Genomic DNA, 23,269 nt, shown 5'->3' with positions numbered 1-23,269 from the left:
AATCACATCCCTTGATACCCTTACCTAATAAAAATCTGTTGATCTCAGTCTTGAAAATTTCAATTGAATCAGCGTCCACAACCTTTCGGGGGAGAGAATTTGATATTTCCACTTGTGTTTCCTGATTTCACTCCTGAACGGCTTAGCTCTCATTTTAAGATTATGCCCTCTTGTTCCAGATTCCTCCACCGGAGAAAATAGCTTCTCTGTATCTGCTCTATCAAATCCCTTTATCATTTTAAACACCTCAAGTAGATCACCTCTCAACTTTCTAAACTCAAGGAAATCCTTGTTTATGCGACCTGTGCTCATAATTCAAGAGATACAAAGATAACTGGAAATGCACAGCAGGTTAGTCGGCATCTGTGGAGAGGACAAACAGCTGTTTCGAATGCATACCCTTCTTCAAAACTGAAGATAAGTTTTGGACAGGCATGTTACTGTGATCAGAAAGTTGTTCCACTGAGCAATGGTAGAGGATCTACAGTTGTCCTTGGGAAAGAAAAATCAGCCAGAGTTCCTACTGTTTCTCTTCGATGGCCCCTGCTGAAGCATGCAGGCATGTACATCTAGTGAGTACAGGATTGGGCTCAGCTGTGGTGCCCTTCTTGGTTGAATAGTCCCCTTAGACTCACTGTGGATGCTCTCATATAATATAATGTCCATGAGGTGCTGGGGGGGTTTACCGTGGAACTACAACTCAGTAAGGAGTCCAACGTCTTCAGTGAGAGGAGAGGGGCAGGGGAGAAAATTAGTGATTGGTGAGGGGGATGAGGTCGGGATTAAAAAAAGGAATTTACTGGCACAGGGGAGAACCGAAGACACACATCAGCACTCTGTGGTTGCTGCGCTCATGAGCTCTGCACTCTGTGGTTGCCTTACTCATGAGCTCCAGTAGCCTGCAGTGCACTCCACAGAAGGAAGCCATTTCCATTGGCCTAACTTAAACTGTATTTCAGAAACTAGTGAACCAGTGAGAGCTGCATGAGACGCTGCAGGGCTTGAATTGACAGCTGGAAAGTTACTAACGCTGGCCGGTGTCCCAAATCAGATGTTCCGGGGTCAATTGGCTAGCTGAAAAATTGCTGCTGGAAACATTTGAAGAGCAATCGTCTGGCACAGTCTTGCCATTGCGTTTGTCATGGGGCAGGAACTTTTTGGTCTTTTTTTCTTGCCAGGCACATTCCAGAATTATATTGGTCACCAGCTGTCTGCACTCATCGCAGTTTGCAGAGTTAAAACAAAAATCAAATCCAGTGATTGGAATGTTAAGTCACTTAATTTGAAAGAAATTACTTTTCTAAATACACCTCTCAGTGTGGAACTAAACCATGTCGGCCAGGAAGGTCCCCAGTTTTGATCTCTGCCGTGTGCGGAGTTACCTAATCTAAAAGGTAGGGCAGTGCGCAGAATGGTAAAATTGTCCTCAGCACCCCCGGGCTAAAGGGGAACAAAATCACTCAGGATTCCCAATCTCATTGATGTCCGGTGGCTACTGTCAGTGTGCGTGGGGTCAATTTTCATGTTTCTGATGAATCGGTGCGAGGCCTGGCCAATTTTCATGCTCGGACCTCATTAGAATAATTTCAGCAAGCTGCCAGTGCTGGCAGGCAGCTCACCTGCCGGATTGGGGGGGTGGCGGGGTTGTGAGGGCAAGCGGGTGAGAGGGAGCAGGAGTCAAGCCAAACACAAGACCTTAAGAGGGGGGGAGGGATCAGAGGGACTAGGAGTGGGTGGGAGGACTTTTGAATGCTCCTCCTGGCCCCACAATGGTCAGTGCCATAGCATTTCTTTTCATATTTCTGGAGCTCAGTTCCACTGGGTGGATCGCGTGCTGCGCCCAATGGAACACCAAAATTGCATCAGTATCCTACCTACGGCGCAGAATACTAATTGGTATATTATAAGGAGGCTCTTGCCTGTTTTGGGGCAGGAGCGCTGTTCATCTGTTTCCCAGCCTGCTCCGAAATCACGGTGGGCAGCTCGTTGGCAGAACCGGGGCAGTACGCACTGCGCTGTGATTTTTGGCCTGCTACCGTCCTGTACCCGCCTGAAAATGGGAACGAAAATTGGCCCTTGTGTGTGTGTGACTATGGATATACAGGGCCCGATATTAGGAGGGAGGCAGGTTGCTAGCAGGGGGTCCGACTGGGTGCGTGGGTAACCTGCCCAGTGAAATCGGTGGGTTTGGCACGCGATCGTAAGTAAATTGAAGCCACTTACCTTGGCTTCCGGATTTTGCACTGGAAAGGTGCGCAGCGGGCGGACTGCACACCCGCATCATAGGCTGTCAGCTGGAGGAGCCCTATTTAAAGGGGCAGTCCTCCACTAACTGATGCTGCAGAAAGGAGCCAAAATTACAGCATGGAGCAGCCCATGAGGAAGGCTGCTCCCAGGTTTAATGATGCCTCACTCCAGGTCCTACTGGATGGGGTGAGGAGGAGGGGGAGGACAGAGATCTTCTCCCCGGCGGACGGGAGGAAGTGGCTTGCCTTTGCCACCACGAAGGCCTGGCTCGAGGTGGCAGAGGAGGTCACCTGCACCACCAACATATCGCGCACCTGCATACAGTGCAGGAGGCGCTTCAATGACCTAAGTAGGTCAGCCGAAGTGAGTACACTTACTCATTCCCCTACACTCCATCTGCCACATCACCGCCCCCACCCCACATCTCCTTCTGCACTGCCAACACTACACTATCACATCACTCCTCACACCCACTCAAAGCTCATCCTCATCTTACCTGCACTTACTCACCTGGCCAGTACTCATCCCACCACTACCACTCAACCCAATCCTCATACAATCTCATGGCTCTATCTCATACTCACCCTCTCATGCATCTCTTTCATGGTCAGCCTCACCCCACCTGCCACTACCTGTGCTGTCGCCACAGGGCATGCATCACATATGGTAGGAAACGTAAGGCAAACGTGTTGTGAGCATGAAGGGGATGCACAAGGGTGTTTGAGGGTTTGTCATGGTTTTTACTGATATTTGATTTCTGATCAACTCACATTACATATTATATTGTCACCATTACTGCCACGTCTTGGCCATTGTTGACTGGCTTGTGCAATAAGGCTCTTTCATGAGGTTCTCCATGAACACCCTTGATGCCACCCATTGGGTCACCCTACATGTGTAGTTGCACGACTACTTTGTGCAGGTGCCTGTGGGCAGCACTGTGTTGTGTAGCTCCATGTGGCGGAGGTGGACGGCATTCCTGGTGAGGCTGGTGATGTTGCTCGTCCTCCAATGGAGTGATGAATGCAGCAATGGACCCCCCCCTCTCCCCATCCTGACGGTGTGAGTGTGAGGGGGTCCACAAAGTAGGAAAATGTGTTTGGACAGCAGAGTTTAGGGTATGATTTAATAATTTGGAGTGTGGAGACAACGGTGCGGCAGGTAAAACTTTGTCTGAGATGACAGAGTGCCCTGCTGCAATGAATGAGGGTTTACCCCACACCTGTGAAATGGACCTTTGCAGCTGCTGCTGGCTGCAACACGTCTGTTTAAACAGGGAGTGTTTCCCCCAGCATGGGAAACATGCTCTGGTTGGTGCAAAAATCCAAATCCTTCTAAAATCTCCAACTAATGAGGCCTGTAAATGACCTCAAGTACCCAGATAATGATCTTAAGTGGGATCCCGCCGGCTTTGATTGCCGGTGGGAGTCCCGTGTGCGGGGGCTGCGTGCGCACCGATTCGCGTCATTGGGGAACCCGGAAGTGGGCGGGTTGGAGCCGGGCTCCGGACCCACTCCGGGAATCCCCAATTTTAGGAGCTCCCCCCGCCACGAACGCACCCGCTCGGCCATCCGAAAATTGACCCCACAGAATTTGTTTCAAATTACAACCAGATTTCATAAACTCTTAATAAAATGTGCAAGGGTTATAGGCAGGCTGGTCACCATCTTCTTTGACCACTTCAATTTAACTTGGCCTTGCAGCAGTTAATGCCAAGTGCAGTTGGGCCTCATTTTCTGACTCTAAATCTTGTAGTTGTCCAAGATAGTTCATTATAAAGTCAAATTATTTTTTTATTTTGTTTATGGCAGCTATTGGAATTTGAATTTGTTTGGGTAATTAGGCTCCTGCTTGCTACCATAAGTGAGATATTGGGAGTAAACCGGTTAATTATATTACATTTATTATAGAAGAATTAAGGTGCATGCCCATTTTATGCAGCACCTTTGCCACATGATATAACAGAAGTGCATCACACTGAAAACGGGACAAAGCTAAATTTAAAAAAAAACAGTCTCTTTCTAGAAGTCTACAAGAATGTCTTAGATGGATTAGCAAGTTTATACAATCTGTGGCTGAACCACGCAGAGCAGGGAGGTTCCAAAGCTCGATGCCTGGACTATGCTGAATTAGCTGTCAGCTAGGGTGCTACAATTTACTTCAGTGGCTCTGGGTTAGTGGGAATATCAGTCAGGATTCCACTCTGGATCGCTAAGCAGCAACTCCTAGACATGCGTATGCGTCGATAGCGGGAAGGACTGAATCTGGCTTGACTGCAATGCCACCCATGATTGTATAATGCACTGACATTCTATAATGGGGTTCACACCTGAATGGCCACCAGAGCAAGATACTGGAAGGCAACAAAAATGTGTGGAACCATATTGAACATGAGGTCAATGCTTTGGGGGGTGGGGGGGGCGTTTTAAAAAAAAAAAATCTATAGGAGTTGTTCAAAAAGGTCCTAGAAAGAATGTGTTTGTTTATAGTACAATGATAGAAGATCAGAATGGACAAACATTTTTGTACAAAAACAACTTTCAGCCTGGCCTGCATACCCCAGTATTGGAATAGTCTCTCTTTTTAACTGCTATCCTGAGAAACTGGACTGTTCAAAATGTTTTAATTCAGTGAGCTGCAGTTTATCAGAAGCTAGCTTGAGTTCACAGTGAATATCTTTTAGCAACATGAAAATGTGATATTCAATGATATGCTTTGACAGTAATGAAGAAGGGCTACATTTAATATGTTGGGAGGAAAAGGGAACGGGAGAGACTGGAGTGTACTGGTTAGTGGATGATTTCCAGTTTCACTGGTCAGCAACAGACCTTCATTAGACTTCCAGATAAGGAGCTGGCCCTAGCAGATTAGGTAACCTGTGTAAAATGTCTGGGGTAGAGGAGAACAATTACTCAGTAGGTGCGGTCTCCTACTCTGGGAAGAGTAGGGGGTTGTACAGCCGCAGGGACACTCTGTAATCCAACACGGAAACGTATTGTAGAGCTGCTTAACTGCGAGTAATTAGCTGAGAAAATAAGAACATTTAGACCATCTCATTTTGTTTACATATTGCATGCAATCCATTAATTAACTGAACCAATTTCTTCTGAGAAGGACTATTCTGCATTCTGAGGTTATGTGAAACCCAGTGTGAGGATGTAACGGAATGTATAACCATGTGAACCCCAGTTTTTACGGCTCGCAGTACTTGCAGACCCAGATTCATCTGTGCATTTAAGTACCTTCTTGTAATTTTAGAACGACTTGCCCCAAGCAGTGTGTCCCAAATACAATAATAAGCAAGTAGCTTGATTTGAACATATACTTTTAATCTCTTATTCTCCACACCCCTAACCATTGCTAAGTTCTTGATTAAAAAAAAATCCATGTTTCCTGGACTGTAGAGGACTTGTAGCAGTTCTAAAGTGACAAATTTGATCCAGATGCAGTAATATACACTGACCTGCTGTCAAAACACCCCTCCTGTTGACCTTTTGACCTTCTGGCTGCCATTGCCAGGTACCCGCCCTGGTCGCTGTGCTCATTGGTTTATGCTTCCCATCTGAAAAGAATGACCAGAGAAATATAAACAAACTACCCAGTATTTTTGGAATTTCTCTGGCTACTTTTACAGGCCTGGTTTCTTCTGAACTCAGAGGAATCATCCACGGGTGAATTTTCAGCCCAAAGAATGATATTTTTGTTCTAATTGTACATCTTAACTCGGAAAGAAACTTGATGCATTGTTTCTCTTGCAATTAAAATGTTTTAAACATCTTTGTGGAGGTAATAGGAATGTCGGAAATGCGAGTGACTAGTCCTTCATCTGAATTTCCTTTTGAACATGCATGTTGAGTGGCAATCAGCTCCAGTGTTGAACTGTTGGGTTGGTTCAAAGGTGCCTGATTTCAAATGTGAACCTTACCTGATGGACTCTGCTCTTGGAGGGTTGTGGCATTTCTTTGCTGGGCTCCTGAATGACGAACAGTCTCACATTAGTGGAGCACTATTTCTCTTCCCTTCCCCCCCCCCCCCACCAAAATAATCATTAAAGACCCATCCCTTGCACAAGAAACTACTGGCATGTGAATTTTCAACTCAATTAATGTAAAGCTGACTTTAAAACCCTACAATATTTTCATTGACTTTGAGACCTGTAAAGTTTGTTGCAAATAACTTTTCTTCTTTTCTCTTATTCCCCTCCCTCCACACCCCTCTTTAATTTTCTCCTCTCCCCTCCTGAAGACGTTCATTGATGTGGGAGTACAATTTGCACACAACCAGCCACCCTCTGGTACATCACCTAATAATTCATCTGTGAGACTAAACAGTAAATATTGGAAGACTATTTGACCATGGGAGGGCATTAAAAGCCAACTCACCTGACAGCCACACTTTCCAGTGGGTTCACCGTATAATGATCAGCAGCTGGACCCCTCTCTGATTTCCTTTTTTTTTAAAAATCCCCTCCCTGAGCTAAGGGCAGTGAGGTCAATTGTACTGTCACCCATGCTGACATCACCGAGCTCGGGGCTGACCCTGGAATCAAACCTAGGATCATCTTGTTCTGATGGCTCAGTTCCACACTGAGTGGTGCATTTATCAACTGAACCATAAGCTCTGTTGCAAATAACTTCAAATCGTGCACTTAAGTGATAACTTGAGGTAATCCTTGGTAGTTTTAGATTGCTCCTCTTTTTTGTCTTGGAACATTTTGAAAATGTCATTCTTTATATACTTTTAAGACAGAATATCAAGCAGCTTAAATGGTTTTGACATGTTGTTTTTCCCCTTAAATGGCATTTTTTTTTAAAATGTGAAGCGAACTATTTTTATTCCACTCCCTTCCTTTCATGGGCTGTAAATTCTTTCCTTGTACAGTGCAATATTTTAAGTGCATTCATTCTGACATTATCATCTTGCCCTCTTCTAGCTTTCCATTTATCAAAGAAACATGCAAGAATTCAAAAATGCCAAACCTCCAACTATTCTTCAAAAATTAATTTTTGTGTTTGTCATCCCTGTTCATAACTAAATTTGATGATTCAAGCTCCTAAAACAACCCTTGCCTTGCGTAGCTTCTGAAGGAGACTGTCAGTAGCAAGATTAATTTAAATACCTATCATTAATGTCTAGTTTCTATATTATAAATAACTGGGGGGTCATTACAGGCACATATTCTGATCTTTAAATTAAGCTGCCTTTCATAAACCCTTTTAGCTTTGCCTTGAAGGTTTGTTCTCCTAGGTTAGATTTGAATCTGATCATGTTCCCTCCTCACCCCCATGCATTTATCTTATGGTCAGAAGGGCTACTGTACTCAAAAGAAAAAATGTTTTAAAACATGATGACAATTAAGTCAATTTGGATTCAGAGACCTACTTCCTGAGTATGAGGTATTGAGTATTGCAGAAATATAAGTGGCTTAAGAAATGAGTCCCTTCAAGTCAAAGGCTGAGGAGGAAGGCCCCATGCTGTTAGATCAACAAAAGGAAAAAAACTGTATTGCTGCTCTTAACATAATCCCCACAGAAACTGTTGTGTTGTGTTCTAGTGTACTGATTTTCTGCTTGTACAATTACTGTACTTTTATTTGACCAAAATGTAAATGTTTCTCAAAGATGGATATTTTAGAGGGGAAATCTAAGAGTCGGGCTGACTGACCTATTTGTACAAGAAGATTGTGGCAGTTGATGACTATCTGTTTTAACCCTGGAACGATACCTGTTTATTTAATTCATTCACTTAACTCATTTGCGTCAATCTGTGTGAGAGAAGGTCTCAGCTGTAACTTGTAAAAGCGAAGCTTGTCGTCTAATTAAAATGGCATGATAACAGATCAGTTGGACTCCTTCTGTCATTAATAGAGAGCAAGAGATTAAATCGCACAGTCTCGACTCCCAGACTCCTGTTCAATTTAGAATGTATTTGGAAAAAATTAGTGTACATATTGCACACAGCGTGTAAGGATCTGCACATTGGCAGTGCTGGAAGTTCTCAGCAGTGGTTACTTTTTGTACAGGCTGATTACATCAGTTATCTATATAATACACACATGCACATTTAATTTCACTAACAGCGAAACACATTTTGGTTTAGTATTGTACCCTGGTTAAACGAGAAGCAAAATTCAATTTTAATCTTTTCATTGATACAACAGACCACCCCCATACAGAGCTGCATTTGGGAGCCATCCAAAAAGTGATTTGTGAGGGGGGAGGAGGCTGCTTTTCAATAGATTCTCTGTTTGTGGGGAAGCCACAAAACGTGTTGTCAGAGGCTATAGTACATCTGGGCCTTGAGAGAGTTTTGCGTTTGGGTATGTTGGTTATATTAAATAATTGTGGTGCCTCACTAAATATAGCCTGTTTTTACTACCCCCTCTTGAGTTCATTCATAGCCCCATGTCACGTTTTGGGGTTTATTATGACTGTTATTCCACAGAAAGGATTTGGTGGGGGAGAAGGTTACTTTTAAGCACAGGGTATTCAGTCACATTTAAAAAAAGAAGGCGGGGCAATAGGTGGTTAAGATGCTAATGAGCTATCTTTAATGTTGTTTCCCTATGGATTTTTTAAAAGTAATTCATTAGCCTGTTTCTGCAATTGGAAAAACACCTCATGCCCATTCTTTGGAAAGTCAATGACCTAGAAATGCGATGGCACCGCACCCATTTTTCGTGTGCTAATCGGGCGCCTAAGCCTCCGAGATGGCCGGAAACGCACACTTATTATGAGCCGGAAATGCGCTGCCCGCCATTTTGGTATGGGCAAAAAAATAGACATCCAGGACCCATGCCTGAGACAGGCATTAGGCCTCTTATTTACATATGCAAAGGGCCCAACGTCTGTTTGAGGCCCCTTCTGCAATATTGGTTTTCCCTGAGGCAGCTGGCAGGGCCTGCGTTCAGGGAAACCAACTCTACATGCAGCCTAACAGGCGGTCCTTAAAGGGACCGCCACCAAAAAGATAAGATTTAAAAATATACTTAGTTGAATATGGAGCCGGAAGGAGCACTCCAGTTCCTCCTGGCTCAACGTTCAAACCACGTGAGCCGTTCCCGACCTCCGCTCCCCCAATCGCGACCCTGAACTCCCTCCTCCCTCCTCCCTCCCCACCCCGGATCGATAAGTCTTTTACTTTTGCGAGGTGACTATTTAGGAAGGATGGTTTAAAAAACAAAATCAGCCACACACGTTGTCCTTTTTTTTTGAAGATTAATAGCCAACGCTGGGAATGCATTGCAGGTCATTCAGCAGCTTAAATGAAAGATGTTAACATTTCGGATGGAACTCTTTTTATGAAGTCTCAGCTGAAACATTAACCCTTTTATTTTCAATTGTTGACTGACCCATTGTAGGTTACTACATTCTCTGTTTTTATTATTTTGTAATTCCAGTTCTGTTTACTGCATGGGCTTAAGGGGCTGAAGAGTGGTGATGTTTTTGTGTTGACGGTTTTTTGACTTGATCTCTGATCTTTTGGTGCAGCTCCAAGCATTACTCCAAATATGGGCCAAACTAGCACCCAGAGAGGCATTAGAATTGCTGGACTTCAACTACCCAGACCAATATGTGCGGGAGTATGCTGTGGGATGCTTGAAAGAAATGAGGTTTGTTTGATGCAACACTTTGCAGGTGTGGTTATGTGGATATTGGGGTATGGAAAATAAAAAAATCTGATGGCACTTGTGAATTATGTTGACAGGGCACCAGTAGTATCAGTTCTGTTTATGCAATATTTATTTGTTTAAGACTTGTTTTAAATTCATTTTTAACTCGTCATTTGAACAATTTTAAGCAGGCATGAATGTAGAGAGAGATTATGGACAAAGCATCAGTATGGTGTCGGTAAAAGTGACCAAGAAGCTGTCAGATTGTCATAATGTCCTTTGGGAAAGGAAACCTGCCACCCTTACCCAGTGTGGCCTGTATGTGACGCCAGTCCCACGTCAATGTGGTTGACTCTTAAATGCTGTCTGAAGTGGCTTAGCAAGCCACTCAGTTGTGTCAATCTGCTACAAAACATAGAAGACCCACCACCACTTTGTCAGTGTCTCTAAGATTGAGCAATAAACGCCAGCCTTGCCAGCGACCCACACATCCTGAAAATAAAAAAAAATTAAACTATCCGTCTGTAGTATTGGGGGGGTGGGGGGACACTCTTAATGACGTCAAAATAAAGCAGGTTTCCTGATCGAGTTGCATTTGCTTTGCTCCTGTACACAGTGAGTATTTTTAATAAATCACGTACATGGGAACACACGTTGGGGCTATTTTCGATCACACTTGGCTGGGAGGTGACTTAAGGCTGCAGTTATACTAGTGTACCAGTCTGAAGCCAGCGTCTGTAAGTGGGGAGTAAATCCAGCAAAACCTACAGGCTACAGTTTGCACCCTGCCTGCCAGGATGGAGCTCTAAGGATTCATCTTTTCATGCATGCCCCAAAGCTCTGCTCCCCAAGCAGCTATTTTTTAATGTTGGGGAAAATGCACTTGGCTCTGTCCACTTTCTGACATTTATAAAGTGCTCAGGAGATCTGACAGACTGTTTGAGCAATTTTTAAACTCAGCTTCACACCGGCTTGGAGTTACATTATGCTAGAGCTAAGTCACAGTAGTGTGAAACAGTCTCAAGGAGGCTTGGTTTAGTGCACCTGGGAATCAGATCAGGGTCTGACTCCCGAGTTATACTGTTACCTTCTTATTGATACTCACCCGAAGAAGCTTCATACCAGCATGAAATAAGGCAGCCTGAGTTTGACACCCAGATAATAAAAAACACACATTATGTGTTCTTGAGGTAGTAATTCATTTTAAAATCTTACCTGGTTTTAAAAAATCAAGCTGAAACAACAGTAGGGATTTACAGAATTAAAACCAGATAGCAACTGGACCAAATTGTATGAAAAATATTAGCATTTGAGTAAATGTTTTAATTTAAACTGCCAATGTTTTTTCTCTGCCAGTGATGAAGAACTTTCCCAGTATCTCCTACAGCTGGTGCAAGTACTGAAATATGAGCCGTACTTCGACTGTGCCCTTTCCAAATTTCTTTTGGAGCGAGCACAAGCCAACAGAAGAATAGGTCACTTCTTGTTTTGGCATCTCAGGCAAGTTAGATCAAAAGAATTCCATATATAGTTGAACCTCGACAAATGGAAATGTAATGGATGCATTTTCTAAGACTTGGCTAATGACCAGTGTCTCTATACTATCTCTATACTATGAACAAGGCAAGTGATTTGTTGAGGCACATGAGTTATCACTCAGAAACCTGCATTTTCATTGTGCTTCTTTGACTTTTCACACACAATTGCAGTACTCGAGCAGCAAATCACACAACATATGGTAAGTGTAGAAATTTGCAGGAGATGTTGTGTTGTGCCAAATCATTGTCCTAACTGAGCACTTAGCATTTCATAGCTTTCTTTGAACCCTGCTTTAGTGGTCTAATTGCCTTTTGAGTAGTTGGTAATGTTTACTGTGCTGTATGCCAGACTGTAGCATTGGGGTCATATGCTAACCTCTGACCCCTGGCAATCCAGCTCATGTAGCGCAAGCAACTTGGTCCAATTGTGCTTCTATTTCCCATTTGCTGGTATGTCCTGTTTGGATTTAGTGGCCCAGGTGGTTTGGAAACGACTGTTATTAGTTCTTTTGCCTTATTGGTGAATAAATTATAAATCAGAACAGCCATATCTCTTAGTATGAGCAATTTAAGATATATGTAAATTAACAGGAACATAGCTTCAAGCTTCCCAAAGATTCCATGGTATGCACCTTTGCAGTGCATGAAGACAAAAAGCTTGGGTACGCCTGCTGTATGTAATACAGTATTGTTGAAAACACAAGCAAACTCAAATTGTGCTTTTTACCTCCAGAATCATCAGAGCTTTTGTTCTAAGTAGCTACCCTCTTTATCTTTCTTTTAATATGCAGGAACTCCCTTGTCATTCTTAATTATCCAAAAGTAAAATGAGTCCCTCCTATTGTTAGGGTAAATAAATTATTCTCCTCTCCCTTACAAAGAGCTGTAGGAAAAGGTGAGAAAAGTTACTAATTTTCACGAAACCCCATGTAATTGTTTCTTCTGCATTATTACAATTATTACATTGTGTGGTTGAAGCAAATTTTATTGCATGTGCTTAAGTGTGGAAACTTGTCGTGAAATATTGTGGTGTAAAAGTTTAAATAGATGCCCAGGAGGAATGTAGAGAATTGAGGGCAAGTGCAGGTGAAGTGAAAGGGGAGGAATGAGACTCAGTTATAAATGGAACAACTCCGAAATAACTAACTAATAACTGGCCTACTACATAGTTAATGAGAACATTATAAGTTCATGTTCAGTGCTTCCGAAATCTGCCTACATTTATTGGATTGTAGGGTTTCCCTTGACCGTATTTAATGTGATCTACACCATATTGACTGGCGAAAGCATTTCATGAAATTAAACCTCGATAGAGGAAGATTTCCTTTGGGCACTAGGTGTAGCAAAATTGCGAACATGTTCTTTATAAGTTTGCAAACATGTTCTTTATAGGTTTGCAATGTCACTATATATTACGTGCACAGAGGAAATCTTCCCCCATGATGATTTGCGGAAGAGGTATGAGCTTAATTTAATTTAATGAGACAACAGGGAACTACACTTCACTGCATTGTTTGTAATGGGAAGTAGCCTAAGTAGGTGTGACCCTAAAGTGGATGCTGATGGGTCCTGTTTTTAACGTACATCTTCCTGTTGCTTCCAGGTCTGAAATGCATCTACCTGCTGTTTCAGTGCAATTTGGGCTGATCCTGGAGTCGTACTGTCGAGGAAGTATCACACATATCAAAGAGCTTTCCAAACAGGTATTTACAGGCTTAGTTTTTAATTTGTATCTCTACTGAATGAGTATTTTTGACAGAAATTGGGCATCTGGTTCAGCAGCCTTGACTCTGGAAAATCTTGGCTGGAATCAAGGATTCTGGATGTTGTTTCACCACAGGGAATGACTCATTAGGAGGCTAAAGCTAAAGGGCTCATTCACATAGATGGGGAAAGGGAGGAGGTTGACGTGGATGTGTCCCCATCAGCCTGCCCCGCCATCCATCCATGTGTTTCTTCCACAAAAAAAAATGGATGGAATAGTCCATCACTCCTGCTTCACCAGCCACGTAAAGCCAAATGACCTCCTACCATATCCTGAAAGTGCCTCTGATGTTCTTCACTCTCCCCAAATCTTTATATATGCTAGTGCTCTGCTGCCCATATCCTATCCCGCATCGAATTCCACTCACCCATCGACTCTGTCATCACTGATCTACATTGGTTTCCATTTCCCTAACGCCTACAATTTAAAAAATCCCATTCTCATGTTTAAATCCCTTGTCTTGCCCCTCCCTATCTCTGTAGCCTCCTCCTGCCATACAATCCCCCTCCCCCTCCTCTCCATTCCTCTGACTCTGGGCTCTTGTGCATCCAATTCCTCTCCCTTTGCCCCATTATTGGCAGCCGTGCCTTCAGCTGTCAGGCCGCATGCTCTGGAATTCGCTCCCTTAACCCTTCCACCTCTCCGCCTCCCTCTCCTCCTTCAAGATCCTCTTTAAAACCCACTTCTGACCAAGCTTTTGATTAACACTCATCATATCTCATTCCTTGGCTTGGTGTCTATTTTTGCCTGATTACACCTCTGTGAAGCGCCTTGGGATTTTTTTTCTACTTAAAATGTGCTATAGAAATGCAAGTTATTTGTTGTTGTTGTTGTATTGTTTCTGGACAGTCAGTAGTTCCTTTGATGTGCGAAAACCTGTCTCATCCCGGTAGTAAATACTTCGAAACAAGTCTCAGTGAAAGAAAGGTGCAAACTCAAAAACATTGACTGTACTTCACAACCTGTAAATGCTACCTCAGCATCTGGTTTATTAGATTCCACTCCCTCGCTTTATGATTTGGCCGCTGTGTGAGGTGGATTCACATTTGTTCAGGAAGGTGATCTCTCTTCCGCTGCTCAGTCTTTTTAAAAACATTTTTATAACCTCTAATTGAAGGAATCTTCTGCTGTACTAAGAATGTGCTCTTTTGACTCCCTTTCTACTGCTTTGCAGAACTGTGTTATAAAATTATATTGTAATGTAAGGAGCGGAGCACATTGTTAATAGTAAAGAGTAAGCTGAGCACTTTGCTTTGTATAAATTCCGTTGCTATATTTTATTCACTTCAGCAAATGTTTGAGTTTGATTGAACACATTGGTTCAGAGTTGTGACAAAAAGCAGAATTGATTTCAGATTGAATTCTGCTGTGTGTTAAAGGAGCCTGTAGAGATATTGATATTCTATAATCGGCACACATCAGTCACAAAGCTTTAGTTGATTGCACATTTTTTTTCTTCTTTACAAATTATTTCTCAAGTTTGACTGGCTTAGACATGTTTATAGTCTGTCGCCAGGAGGCATTAGATACAGCCACACGTGACCCTCCCCTCCGATTTTTCAACTCTACTGCGAAGAGACATAGCAGCCTGCACTTGGTGCCTACCCATTTGGCATGGCTCAGATTGAGAACTGAGTAGAGCAGGGATCGAGCTTCTGCTTTTCCTCCACTCCGCAGCACGAGAGACAAAAGACCCTACGCAACTAGGCGGGCTTCACATGCAGTGGGCAGCTCATCGGAAAATTACACCTGTAATTTTCTGCCCATTGACATTATGGGGTTTTGCGATAAGTTCCTACGGTGGGATCTTGGAAATTTCACCCTTTTTTGGAGTGAGGGGAAGGCTGGTTCATACTTTTGCCATTTGAAGTGAATGTAACAGGATGATACTACACTGGTACCAAGATATAATTGTAGATGGTTATGAGAAATCTAAAACTTCATTACATCCCTGAGGGCTTCAACAGTTGAAGTTCATAGTTCAATGTTAAGAATATAATTTAAAAAATCAAAAAGCTCTGATTTTATTAATGATTTACACAATACCTTTTTAAAAAAATAGTTGTCAAAGTGCAGAGGAAACCCAATTTTTGAAAGATTACAGAGTTTGTTTAACTCAAAGCTGTATGATCATCCATCATAAATTAACTGGTTACTTATCCATGGAAGATGGACACTGGGAATGTGTGGAAGGTACTCCACACCTTAAGGCTTCTGAAATACTTTTTTTTCACAATTAAGATTGAGTCAAAGAAACTTAGATTCAAAAAGAAGCCACCAGGAACTCTGATGTCAACCGAGTTGAAAAATTCCCAACTGTGTAAACACGGAAGAAATTCAAAGCACAAATACTTCAAAAAGTTCCTGTTTGTGCAGTACAGGTTCCATTTTCTCCTTATCAGATGTGTTTGTCCAACTCACAGGCTCGTGGAAACGTGTTGGTTTTAACAGATGGCTGACCTGGTAGCTTTCTACTGTCAACATTCCAGAATCAAACATACAGTTTCCACAGTATCCTGTCTGCTGCAGCTGTAAATATCTGAAGGAATTTATCTAAGATTTTTTTTTCTTTTGCCTTAAACCTCCTTTCCCTTGCTCAGAACAGAGACTTTTTCTAAAAAAAACTATTCCCAAAATAGGATGATATTAAACTGAGGGACTGCCATTATGCTAATCTGTGATACTTCAGCTGTTGTAATTTCAGTCAGTGCAATAATATCCTCATACGCAATGGAAAAATATACTTCCATTGATCAAATGTGGGAGCTGATCAATAACTGAATGAAATCATGTCTAAGTTGTAAATTGATCCAACTACACGTTAAGGACACCCATAATTAACATTTTAGTATCGGAAATTATATTTTATTCATTAAATCTTGTCAATTATAACCGTAGCTTTGGAAGGGGAGCACAGAAATTGCAGCAGATTTAGTTCCCATTCCTCTATCTCGCTACTCTTGACCTTCACCCTCCCCCCAATCCTCTCTGCATGCCATCACCACACCCATCTCATCAATAAGACCCACTTCCTGCTCCCTTGACTCAATTCCTGACCACTAAACTTCCCTTCATGGCCTCCATGGTAGTTGCAAAGAACACATTCTTGGACCACCCTTGCTCTCAAAATAGCACTCCATCTCTGATACAGCCTGGCTAAAGTCACGAATGATCACCTCTGTGACTAAGACTATGGTGAATTATTCCTCCTCATCCTCCTCAATCTCTCTGTAGCGTTTGATACAGTCGACAAATACCATCCTCCTCCGTTGCCTGTCTTCTGCGGTCAAGCTATACAGGTGGTTATAGTACTTGAATAGCAATTAAGCAGTCTTGACTTCAGATCACTTGTGAAATTCAATACAATAAATTTGGTAATTTGTTGGCTACAACTGGGAAAAATGACTATGATAGCTGCTGGATTGTATTAAAGACCTAATTGGTTCACTCATGCCCTTCAGGGAAAAGAATCGGCCACCCCTACTAGGTCTGGCCTATGTGTGACTAGTCTGCACTATGTGGTTGATCCTTAATACCTTATGAAATGGACTAGCAAATCACTCAGCTGTACAAACTAGAGATGGGCAATTAATGTGACATTTCCTGCATTACATTCTGAGGACAAATTTTTCAAAGAAAAAGTATCATGGGACTGCCCTTGCATTATTTCATCCCTACCTATCTGAATGCTCTAGAAATGGCTTCTCCTCCCTGCTCTATGTGGTCACCTCCAGAGTTCCCCAAAGATCTATCTATGGACCCCTCCTCTTAATCTACATGCTTCCCTTCAATGACATATATCTGCAGCATGGGGTCAGCTTCCATATATATGCTGATAGCCTCTTTGCTGTCAGAAATCAATCCATGGATGTCACAGTTTCCTATAACTGAATGCTGGGATAACTGTCATTGTTGTCTTCGACCCTGCCATGAATGATTCCATCTCCCTTCGCTGTCCACATGCTCAGACTGAACCAAGATGTGCAAAACCAAGGCATTCTGTTCAACTCCGAGCTGAGCTTCAAACACAACATCCTATCTAGCAACTTGACAACATTTCCCAACTCAGCCCCTTCATCATTGAAACCCTTATCCACACTTTTGTCACCTCTAGGCTTGGTCCTTCCAAAGCCCTCCTTGCTAGTCTTTCTCCCTGCAGAAGCTCTAACTTGTCCAAAACACTGCTATGGTATGCTGTCCCACTTGCTCATTGTCATCCCTCTCTATCCTACATTGTCTTCCAACTTATTAAATTTAAAATCATTCATACTTAAATCCCTTTACGACCCCAGTGCACCCTATCTCTGCAACATCCACAAGCTTTACATCCCCTCTCACATCCTTCAGTCTTCTGACTCTAGCCATTGTGCATCCCTCCCCACCCCACTTCACCCAACTGTTGTTAATAGAGCCTTCAGCTGTCCCAGCCCTACTGTCTGGAGCTTTCTTTATAACCTCCTCTATGCCTCCATTTCTCAGTCACCTTTAAAAACCTATTCAAAATCCATCTTTTTTTTTGACCAAGTTTTCGGTCACCTACCCTCGTCTCTCCATCCATGGCTCAGTGCTTGTTCCACCATATTTCCATTGTGAGGCACTTCGGGTCATTTTTTACATTAAAAGGCGCTATATAAATGCGATATGGCTGAAATCAGAAACTAAACATCTGGAAATGTGTGTCCTCCTGTTCTGTGCATTCATTCTCCACTGCATTGCATCTTAGTGGAAACACATATTAAAACGTAATCTTTGTTGTCTTGCATGTGATGATTGAAACCTAGTTTTTGTACAACAGGTTTCTGATCCTGCAAGCTTTTTGAACAATGTGGCAGCTGGACTAAAATACAATCTTTATTTTTCAAGTTTTACAAATAGCCTAATAAAAACCAGAGTGGTTTAGTTGACAATAATATAACATCATAAATATAAATGATTTGATCTAACAGTACAGGATTTCTGCCCTATAGTTATGGGTGGAGCTGCATAGAATTAGAACTCTCAACTGGAAGGTATCCTGTCATCCAGTGAGCTCTTGTCCCCTTCTCTGCACAGCCTGTTCAGACAGTTACATTTTTAATGTGATTGGCAATTAAATCTGACCTTTTTATTCAATGAAAAAAGACAGTAGAACACCAGTGTGTAGAATCTCTGTGTATAGATCCCCTCCTTCCCCCCCTACCCCCTCCCCCCCAATTTTCTACCCAAGGTCCCAGTCTCTGCTTCACCCTTGTAGAGACGGCCAAAGTGTCAACACACCTTCAGGTTTGGGGGTAGAGAAGAGGGAAAATCAGCTAATAACCCTTCGTTCTTCCTGGTGGCCAGCCAAGACCAGTGGTACTGCAGGGGCAACCCTACGCCATCCTGTTAAGCCCAGGAGTTGTGTGGCCCAGAAGGAATATCTAAGGGAGAAGATTGAAGAATAGGGGGGAAAAAATTCCCTGTTCGATTTAATCTAAGTCACAAAAAAATTAATGACACAAAACTTCTGTTAATTTTAGCAAAAAGGTCAGTGTGAGTACAAAATGGGATTTCACCCTCCAAATAAATTTTAGAAGGTAGATTGTGCATGGAGACAATTTCATTAGCTTCTTTGACTGATTACTTTATGATTTGAAAGAAAACTGTCTTGAAGCAGAGGTGGGGCACCCAGTGAATGATGTCACTAGGTTATATTTTGTGTAAGATGTCTGTCATTGAAATGAGCCCTTTTGTAGATGTTTGCCATGTCTATGTGCTTGAGGACAGCAGCATGGTTGCATTTTGATTATCTGTAGATTGACCATTCTTCAAGTGCAAGCCTAGGCAGGATATAAAGAAAGAAAAAAAACCTTGCATATATTTCACACCATTCATGACCTCAGGAGGTCCCAAAGTGCTTTACAGCCAATGAAGCACTTTTGAACTGTAATCACTGTTGTAAAGTAAGAAATGCAGTAGCCAATTTGCAACAAACAGCAATGTGATAATGACCAGATAATCTGTTTTTTAATGATGTTGGTTGAGAGATAAATATTGGCCAGGATAAACATTGGCCGTGGGATCTTTCTCGTCCACCTGAAAGGGCAGACAGGGCCTCGGTTTATCGTGTCATTCGAAAATTTGTTTATCTGCAGATTGACCATTTTTTATGTGCAAGCCTAGGCAGGAAGTATCAGCACGCTATTCAACCGTGGAGGATAGCTGGACCCAATCCACTTTTCAGGAGGGATCACTTAATGGTGATCAGCATCAGTCGGGCTGTTCTTTTTCCCTGACGGCACTGAGGCCAATTGTAGCACCTCAGCAGCTGCCCTAACTGAGATTAGATTGCTGAGCATGTATTGGGATTTGAGCCTGGAATCATTTGTCCTGTACAGTTTAGTGTTGCATTGGGCGGTGCCTTTACGCACTAAGCCATCATGAGAACTCCTACACAACATTTTAAACGTTTGCATATTAATCTATTTGAGGGTTGCCAAACCACAGGTATTTCTGTAATGCATTCCCTACTATAATAACATATGCAGACATGTTGTGATGGGAAATGCTATACATATCAACTGTAATTGACCTACCTGATTGAATTAAGTGTTGATGTGTGCTTTAAAATGGCAATGAAATAAGGATTACACTGTGAATAAAAATCACTACTTACAGTTTGAGTTCTTGGGGGGGTGGTGGAATAACTTACATTGAATAAAATTTGAATTTTGTTTAAAAGTTTGTAGTGAATTGTGGCACCTCATACTTTCATTCTCTCCCCTCTTCTATGACTCGTTGTTCTCTGCACCATTTACCAGCTGAGAGGGTTGGTATGTGCCCTGTCCCATTTTGTGGCTTCTTCCATTGTCCTGCGTAAATGGCCCACAATGTGTTTCTGGAATGACTTCCCCTTTTCCTCTACTAAGTGACTGGGGTCTGCCTGCTGAATCTCCTCATTAAGGCCATTGTGGGTGTGGACCCATGCCAGAACACTCTTTGATGTAGCACACATCGTACTTTTTAGCAGGATGTTATGCTTGTGGATGTGAATATTTTTATACCGGTCTCACATATTAAGCAGCTCAATTACTTATTCATTTTCACTTTGTCTTGTTTTCTCTGTATAAAAGACATGTTGGAAGGCTTTATGGCCGCTGATGAGTATTTAGGCTCTAAGCGTCCTGTTCTTTCATCAAATGCTCGTCCTTCAGATACTTTGAGAAATGACAGCGTGGGCTGTACTGTCAAATAGCTATAACTGATATTTGGCAATGTTTGTGAGGGTAGAAACTGACCCAGGGCTATCAACCTCCAGAAAATTGAAATGGGAAAACACTCCATTAACATCAACGGTTGATTAAGCGTGAGGGACTACTCGGTTCAGATGCTGAAACTTAACCGCGATAGAGACACATCAGAAACAGGAAAAACCTACTGGCCCCAATCTGTCTGCAGTTTTTTTATAGATCGACCTTACCTATCCACCATCTCACCATATTCTTCAGTCACTTTCTCCAGAAACACATCTAATTGTCTCTTGTATACATTGTTTCGATGTCCTTCCCTTATTCCACTACACTACTACATTTTGGAAAAAGTTCCACCTGAGTTACCATCCTGACTCCTAATTCCTGGGTGTTCCCACTATGTACAGGATTTTGCCTTCGTGCTGGGAGCCATGTAGGATGGTGTATTGACTGTGAAGCAGCCGCCAGCAGAACACGCCAGCAGTTAATTCTGAGTGGCCTCCTATTGAGATGAGTACATGCACTCTTGCCACCTGTGATCCAGGGTCAATACAATTGAGAATTTTATATTGTGTTGCAAAATGCTTTGGGACTAGTTACTGCTCTATTTTGCCAGTACAACACTCAGTTGAGAAGCATTTGGGTTCAGGGATCTTGCAGATTTACGAAGCTCCCCGCTGGGTTCAGGCTCCGCCAAACATTTTCACACAGGTTAGAAATGAAAATAAGAAAAGTAACTTTTTTTTTTAGGAAAACATAGCGAATTGTGTACTGTTTCTTTTTGGCAAATGTCCATTGTTTGAGTGATAGTCACTGGGGTTGTTTATAAAAGTGTCATTGTGGGGCACGCAGTTTTTAATTGAGACCAACTGTAAGTCCACTTTGCACACTGGAACATTTCTTTAGCTACAGGAAAAAATAAATTCTCCCCTCCAGTGTTCTCTCCTTAACCCTCCTTTTCCAAAATCATGATTCGTGGCAGCCCTTGGTATCTTGTACAAATGGTCATTCTTATTGTGTGAGTATTGCATGAGCAGTTCTAGCCAGGGTAACTGGATGGCAATCAGGAGCAGGAATCCAGGCATCTCCTCCCACACACCCAGCCGCCCCCCCGCCCTCAATTCCTCCCGGAAACTTGCAGGAGGCTCATCTGTCGCCAAAACCATTAAGTTAAAATCATAGATCGGCAGGGACAGAGTGGGAAATGGAGCCGCTCCAGTTTAACTGCTCCCCCATTCCTTTGCCGCTGATCGGGGAGAGTTAAAATTCCCCTTTTTAGAGACCAGAAAGTACCAGATTTGATTTTCAGTTTGTGCTTAGTCATAATCCTACAGATGGAGCTTTGGTTCCGCTAACAAGGATTAGTATTACAACATATCACCAAGAGTGAGACAAATTGGTTTTATCCGACAGTCTAATCCCAGGTCACATGAGTGAACAATTCAATGCTTGGTAAATTCAGGGCATCAGTTGGGATGCTACAGTTGCCTTCAGCAGCCCTAAGCTAAACAGGGAGAAAAATCAGCAAGAGTTCCCATTGCTGATCACTTATGTAGCGTAAGAGCATCAAGTGAGATCTGGATCCTACTCTGCTGTAATACCCCCATAGGGTAACTAGCCTGCTCACACACATTGCCAAGGCTCACACTGCAACCCAACAAGAGCACTGTCTTCAGGGGGGAGATGGGGGGGAGGACAGAATTGGCAAAAGAAGAAAGTAACATCCATAATGGATTTTATGAAAAGCCAGATTAATAGGAAGCTCCATTTTGAATTAAATGTTGGATTTCACTTGATATTGAAACTGTTGATGTCTGTGAGAAGGGAATTGATGAAAATACAGCAGCTGGCCTGTTGCAAGATTTAAAGAGATGAGGTTATGTCTGTTTGGAAATGTATTACATTATGATAGATATGTGGCATCTCATAACGATAATGGACATCTGTTTTTTTAAGTACCATTCAAGGAGGCATTTTTCATGACTACTAAAATGTGCTCTTTTCCCTCCCCGTTTTAGTCATTGCATGTTGTCAAGACTCAGACTTTCAGATATAATTGTGGTTAAATGCACTATATTGTACCATCTGGATCAATGAAGTAGGAAGCGAATATTTATAAAGGCTGCCAGGACATGTGGCTCACATTGTGGTATCTTTGGAACCTGGTATCTGTCATTAACGCAGAAAAGTACCTTTTGATCAGGATGGGGTGGGGGGTGGGGGGAAGAGGGGCTTAGAGGAGAAGGCAATCACAGCATGATAATCAACACGAGCTGAACTGTAGTCTTGAGATAATTATATTTGAATGATCTTCAGCAATCAGGTTATTCTATTATTGCTCTCGTCTTACCCTTCCTCCCTCCCTCCCTCCCACCAGCTGTTTCTGTTGCCTTGTCCTCCCCAAAACAAATTGATTCAATTTATTTTGAGACCTCTATTTAAAAAAAAGTTATGAATTATCCAGTTGTAAAGTTGAAAATGAGATACGGTATACTGATACCTTTTCCATCTCTTTTTAATCTTTTGAATTTTCAAAAAATTATTATATTGGAGTATTTTTTGAATTGAACATTTCAAAAGCTGTTAAGACTGATGAGAGGAATGGACTGTCTGAATAAATAACTTAGTCTGGAACAAATGGCAAGTTCAAATCTAGGATTAGACCACCAACTATGCCCTTAGACACAGATGCACTCGATCTGTGCTTTTTTGATTTTTTTTATATATTGAACACCCAGAATCTGATGGTAACTCCGATGGTTACCTATCAGAGTTTCACTCCAGCATGCTACAGCGAAGATGAAGTGTACTGGGAGCTCAGTCTACTTAATGTCCAATGAGTGAAGTCACGCTGTGTGTTGTTAGTAACGAAAGTGTTAATATATGCTATGGAATTTTT

At 42.3% G+C, this 23,269-nt stretch overlaps 1 protein-coding gene across 1 annotated transcript in view; it reads left to right on the top strand.

Moving 5' to 3' along the window:
* The window catches only part of pik3cb (phosphatidylinositol-4,5-bisphosphate 3-kinase, catalytic subunit beta), a 171,676-nt gene that overhangs the window by 123,253 nt on the left and 25,154 nt on the right, over positions 1–23,269 (top strand). The window contains exons 13-15 of the mRNA XM_067995438.1: positions 9,738–9,859; positions 11,216–11,359; positions 13,001–13,100. Coding sequence (XP_067851539.1) covers positions 9,738–9,859; positions 11,216–11,359; positions 13,001–13,100 — 366 coding nt within the window. The remainder of the gene's footprint in view (positions 1–9,737; positions 9,860–11,215; positions 11,360–13,000; positions 13,101–23,269) is intronic.

The sequence above is a fragment of the Heptranchias perlo genome, chromosome 13 (genome assembly GCF_035084215.1).
Source record: "Heptranchias perlo isolate sHepPer1 chromosome 13, sHepPer1.hap1, whole genome shotgun sequence".
Lineage (NCBI taxonomy): Eukaryota > Metazoa > Chordata > Chondrichthyes > Hexanchiformes > Hexanchidae > Heptranchias > Heptranchias perlo.
Note: the sequence above shows the minus strand (reverse complement) of the source record. Positions and strands in the feature narration are given on the sequence as shown.